We start from the raw sequence: 6,434 nt of genomic DNA on the forward strand, positions 1-6,434 counted from the left end.
CGGAACTATTTAATCGACATTTATCAATAAAATTGTTTTAGTCGTTGGTTAGAGTCATGTTAAGCACACTTTATATAAGAGAAATGCATGAATATAGAGTATTATTAGAAATAAAGGAAAACGCGGAGTTTTTGCGTTTTCTGACATCAATTTCTACCACCTCACCGTGACCCCACTGACCTCGGCGTGTTCAAGACTTATGCACAAATTTTGCCAGCGCTGACAATGATATATAGTCGAGTACCTCGTTACTCAGTGACACTTAACCGTACGTTCGCATTCCATGCGACATAATTAGCACGTATGTGCTTACAACATGATTTCCACATAATTTACTGACACGTGGATGTACGCCACTGTACTCATACTGGAGTATACACACAGAAATCCTTGACCAAAGGGGTGAAAATCAACACCAACAGAGGCCTATTTTGTATCAGGCGGGGTGATGTGATTTTACAAGGCTGTCCACTCTGATTAACTTCATTCATTAATGAATAAGTGTGTGAAAGTCTAGCCTGAGCGGGTGGCTAATTGTCCAGTAGGTTCGTGGTGGTGTATCCTTGTATACAAGACGCTGAGCGGCAGTCGATACAAACTAACACTAAAACCAGTGGGGCGTGAAATTAGCTGATCAGAAGAATCCGGAGATAATTAGCTAATTTGTTCACGCAGAAAGGGTATAATTGTCTTTCGGTTCGCTGTATCTACGCGAATGGATATATGGACGCATGTATGGTTGTGTCTGTATATGCTGGACCCTTTAGTGTAGCTTGATTGCACAAATCGCTGTGTCTAGCAAGGCTGATGTAACTGTAAATAGCTGTGACATGATTATCTGAAATGTGGGCTATTTTTACATTTCTATCTTTCTTAAAAATTTAACAACCCCAGCAACTTGATAGGAAATCACCCTACTTCGGTGCAGAGGTGAGGTGTAAGCTTTTTCATGTGGAAAATCAAGTAAAACTTATTTGAATGTGAAGTGCAGTTACTGAAGAAAATGTGTGTAATAAATGAAGTGATGTGTGATTTGTTTGATTGGTGTTTTACGCCGTACTCAAGAATATTTCACTTATACTCCTCCCACTAGCATTATGGTGGGAGGAAACCGGTCAGAGCCCGAGGGAAACCCACGACCATCCGCAGGTTGCTGGGAGACCTTCCCAGATACGGCCAGAGAGGAATGAAGCGATGCGATTGATACTTTTTGGCGTTTTCATGTGGGAGTTACCTTCATAATAACAATATGATTATGTGAACCAAAATCATTTTCACATATTTGATATATAGGTAGGGAGTAGTAAGCCTTAACGAAGTGTCGTTTTGGTTCACGTAATCATATTTTCATAAATCGAAAAAAAGGAAAGAAATAGTTCAGATGAACTCTACATCCACCACCATCCACCATCCAATATTTATTTCATGGTTTTTAGCTCATTGTCCGCATTGACCTAGTGCTAATATGCGTGGCTTAAAACTGTTGTGCCGAATAGGATAACAGGTTCGATTCCAATAATGGCATACTCCCTTTATCTTTTTTTCAGTGCTTAACAAAGTGAGGTAATGGAGGGTGGAGGGATTAATTTGAACCACGCAAGAAATTCTTTTTCAATATGTCCTCACATATTGTCAATCTATATGTTAGATAAGTTAAGTCGATAATCGACCTGAACAGAAGGGTGCGATTTCCCATCTAGTTGCAAGTGCTCATTTATTCCATATGTTCCTACGGTACATACACGTCACGAGTTGTCTCCCGTTACATGTGTTAACGGTCCGTTTTAACAGTTTTATACCGAAAAGGAAGTCCTGCCATTCAGCACACCGCCTGCAGCCACCCCTCGTGTTACATCTAGTAAACTTAACTCGCGGACTCTTAAAAAAGCGTCTGGATTTCTGACTTCCTTAGGGTACATATCGTTAATCATAGCCTGACTATACGCTGCAATAGCTACACCCCTTAATAAAGTACGCTCGCCAGTGCGCTACATGAGATATACTCCATAATAAAGTACGCTCGCCAGCACGCTACATGGGCTACACCCCATAACAGAGTAGGCCTACGCTCGCCAGTACGCTACACGGCTACACTTCATAATAAAGTACGCTCGCCAATAGGCTACATGGGCTATACTCCATAATAAAGTACGCTACACGGGTCACACTCCATTTTGAAGCACTCTGGTCAGTACGCTACGTGGGACACACTCCATAATAAAGTGCGCTCGCCAGTACCCTACATGAGCTACAATCCATAATGAAGTACGCTACATGGTCTACACTCCATAATAAAATACGCTCGCCAGTACGTTACATGGTCTATACTCCAAAACAATGAACAATAACACTCCGCGGCCTACGTACTCACGCTGAGTAATAAAGCCTCTCACTAATGCGGTCGCTGTAAGTTCAAATCGAGCTCATGCTGGCTTACTCTCGTAGGAAAGTCTGTCAGCAACCGACTTCGCGCGGTTTCCTCCCACCATAATGCTGGCCGCCGTGGTACATGTGAAATATTCTGGAGTTCGACGTACTTATTTGAAACCTCATACAAATAAATAAATAAATCATCCTTCACTTAGACAGTGTTTCTTCTTCCAGGGTACATGGATTACGGGTACCGGCACGACCACAGCATTCTTCTCCTACACTGTCCAGAGGTGGAATCGCTTACAAGAGCACGTAAGTTATCCAACTCTCTGACAAAACTCCACGGAAAATGTAGATTGACTGATGACTTCTTGATTGACACTGTATTCCAGATATTTTTTCCTGTTATACAATAGCGGATAGATTTATGGCTTTTCTCTTCAGTGGTATTATGCCTGTCATTTTTGTGTCTCCTGTGGCATTATGCCGGTCATGTTCGTCTTTCCTGTGGTATTATGCCTGTCCTGTTTGTGTCTCCTGTGGTATTATGCCTGTCATGTCTGTCTCTCCTGTGGTATTATGCCTGTCATGTTCGTCTCTCCTGTGGTATTATGCCTGTCCTGTTTGTGTCTCCTGTGGTATTATGCCTGCCATGTTTGTCTCTCCTGTGGTATTATGCCTGTCCTGTTTGTGTCTCCTGTTGTATTATGCCTGTCATGTCTGTCTCCCCTGTGGTATTATGCCTGTCATTTTTGTCTCCCCTGTGGTATTATGCCTGTCATGTTTGTCTCTCCTGTGGTATTAAGCCTGTCCTGTTTGTGTCTCCTGTGGTATTATGCCTGTCATGTTCTTTTCTCCTGTGGTATTATGCCTGTCATGTCTGTCTCTCCTGTTGTATTATGCCTGTCATGTTCGTCTCTCTTGTGTTATGATGCCTGTCATGTTTGTCTCTCCTGTGGTATTATGCCTGTCATGTTTGTCTCTCCTGTGATATTATGCCTGTCATGTTTGTCTCTCCTGTGGTATTATGCCTGTCATGTCTGTCTCTCCTGTGGTATTATGCCTGTTCTGTTTGTGTCTCCTGTGGTATTATGCCTGTCATGTTTGTCTCTCCTGTGGTATTATGCCTGTCGTGTTCGTTTCTCCGGTGTATTATGCCTGTCATGTTTGTCTCTCCTGTGATATTATGCCTGTCATGTTGGTCTCTCTTGTGGCATTATGCCTGTCATGTCTGTCTCTCCTGTGGTATCATGCCTGTCATGTTGGTCTCTCCTGTGGTATTATGCCTATCATGTCTGTCTCTCCTGTGGTATTATGCCTGTCATGTTCGTTTCTCCTGTGGTATTATGCCTGTCATGTTGGTCTCTCCTGTGGTATCATGCCTGTCATGTTGGTCTCTCTTGTGGTATCATGCCTGTCATGTTTGTCTCTCCTGTGGTATTATGCCTGCCATGTCTGTCTCTCTTGTGGTATCATGCCTGTCATGTCTGTCTCTCCTGTTGTATTATGCCTGTCATGTCTGTCTCTCCTGTGGTATTATGCCTATCATGTCTGCCTCTCCTGTGGTATTATGCCTATCATGTCTGTCTCTCCTGTGGTATTAAGCCTGCCATGTCTGTATCTCCTGTGGTATTATGCCTGCCATGTCTGTCTCTCCTTTGGTATTATGCCAGTCATGTTTTTCTCTCCTGTGGTATTATGCCTATCATGTCTGTCTCTCCTGTGGTATTATGCCTGTCATGTTGGTCTCTCCTGTGATATTATGCCTATCATGTCTGCCTCACCTGTGGTATTATGCCTGTCATGTTCGTTTCTCCTGTGGTATTATGCCTGTCCTGTTTGTCTCTCCTGTGGTATTATGCCTGTCATGTTTGTCTTTCCTGTGGTATTATGCCTGTTATGTCTGTCTTTCCTGTGGTATTATACATGTCCTGTTTGTCTCTCATGTGATAATATACGTGCCCTGTTTGTCTCTCATGTGATGTTATACGTGTCCTGTTTGCTTCTCTGGTAGTTTTACACGTGGCCCGTGATGTTATACGTGTTCTGTTTGCTTCTCCGGTGGCTTTACACATGACTTGTGATGTTATAGGAGCCCTATTTGCTTCTCTGGTGGCTTTATCCGTCACCTTTAATGTTATACGTGTCCTGTTTGCTTCTCTGGTGGCTTTATCCATGACCTGTGATGTTATACCTGTCTTATTTGCTTCTGCGGTGGCTTTATACGTGACCAGTAATGTTATACGTGTCCTGTTTGCTTCTCTGGTTTCTTTATACGTGACCTGTGATGTTTTACGTGTCCTGTTTCCATCTCCGGTAGCTTTATACCTGACCAGTAATATTATACGTGTCTTGTTTGGTTCTCCGGTGGCTTTATACGTGACCTTTGATGTTGTACGTGTCCTGTGCATCTCTGGTGGCTTTGTACGCGATCTGTGATGCCATACGTTTCCTGTTTGGTTCTCCTGTTGGTTTATACGTGACCTTTGATGTTATACGTGTCCTGTTTGCTACTTCGTTGGCTTTATACATGACCACTGATGTTATACGTATCCTGTTTGCATCTCTGGTGACTTTATCCATGACCTGTGATGTTGCACGTGTCCTGTTTGCATCTCCGGCTGCTTTATACGTGACCAGTAATGTTATACGTGTTCTGTTTGGTTCTGCGGTGCCTTTATGCCTGACCTGTGATGTTATACGTGTCCTGTTTGCATCTCCGGTGGCATTATACGTGGCCTGTTTGTCTGCTACAGCTATTCTGCTCTCTGGGCCGGAGTTCCTGCGGGAGGCTCTGTGTGAGGAGCGGATGAGAGTGGCGAGGCTCGAGGAGAAGTACATGCTCAAGATGAGGGAGAGAGGGGTAGGTATTTCCATTCGCCTCGAGTAGGGAAAGTTAATCTCTATCCCCGAGGAGAAGGGATACGGATGAACTAGTAGTCTTAATCCCAGGAAAAATACATTAAAGAAGATTTCTCTGCGTAAATACGTGCCGGTATGTCTTTGAAGGAAATTATGTTACCTTACTGGTACAATCAAGAAAAAGAGGTAATTTGATTAAAGTAATTTTACCACGCGTATTGGTTCACACTACTTTCGAGATCTGACCACCCCAACTACCCGCTATCACCCCGCTCCCTCCTCTACCTATCCTAACCAGCTGTTTCCATTCTTTTCTATAGGCTTCACAGTATACGTTAAACTTATAACACATACGGTAAACTTCTGTGAGACACAATGAATTACATGGAACATGTATAATTGATAAATGATGTGACACGAAAGAGATGTATTCTCAATACGTGTACATGTGTGTGAATATAACATTAGTTTTCTTACAAAGGGTTGGAAAAAATTCAGTTCTACCATTCTGATCAATTTCTACATTTTTTGTCTTGCTCACAGTTGGAAGGTCAGTTCAGAACGGTTGAGGGCAGACCTGGAGAGGCTATTGTCCACGTGGCCCGAACCGCCAATGCCAAACTGATTGTGATTGGCTCACGAGGCAGCAGTAAGCTACGGCGCACGCTGTTGGGTAGCATCACTGACTATGTTCTGAATCACGCGCACGTGGCCGTGCTTGTATGCAGAAACAAGCGCCATCTACTGGACCATGTGCTGCGAAAACAAGCATCCACTGAGGACGGCCTCCGCAAAAGGAGCTTAAAAGACCGACTGTTGCGTAAATACCACTCGATGGATGAACCAAGAGCGAAAGATTCTATAAAAAAACGAGAGAGACAATCGTCACAAACTGACAGCACGTAGCCCTCCGTAAGCGGCGTCACGAACGCCTTCACGGTTTATAACACGTGTATAATGTACGAACAGAGTAATTTCCCTTGCTGCTGCGGTATGACAGTCTGAATCCGCAAATCTCTTTAGCATTCATGTTCACAGAAAGTGACATGTATTTCTATGTGATTTTTACAATGGGATTTTTGTTACTGGTTTTATTATCTAAGCAGACACATTACGGACGATCACGCAAGCTGATAAGAGCGTATATTCAACCAATTCAACCAACATTTTCAAATTACAGTCAGTGTCTGCCAATCTTT

General features: G+C 43.3%; 1 protein-coding gene across 1 annotated transcript in view; it reads left to right on the forward strand.

Annotated features, from left to right (window-relative positions):
* LOC135479380 (universal stress protein Sll1388-like) overlaps positions 1 to 6,141 on the forward strand; it is a 19,309-nt gene extending 13,168 nt beyond the window's left edge. Inside the window, exons 2-4 of the mRNA XM_064759206.1 lie at positions 2,605 to 2,685; positions 5,130 to 5,236; positions 5,779 to 6,141. Of these exons, the coding sequence (XP_064615276.1) occupies positions 2,605 to 2,685; positions 5,130 to 5,236; positions 5,779 to 6,141 (551 nt within the window). The remainder of the gene's footprint in view (positions 1 to 2,604; positions 2,686 to 5,129; positions 5,237 to 5,778) is intronic.
* The last annotated feature ends 293 nt before the right edge of the window (positions 6,142 to 6,434 follow it).

Source organism: Liolophura sinensis, chromosome 12 (genome assembly GCF_032854445.1).
Source record: "Liolophura sinensis isolate JHLJ2023 chromosome 12, CUHK_Ljap_v2, whole genome shotgun sequence".
Lineage (NCBI taxonomy): Eukaryota > Metazoa > Mollusca > Polyplacophora > Chitonida > Chitonidae > Liolophura > Liolophura sinensis.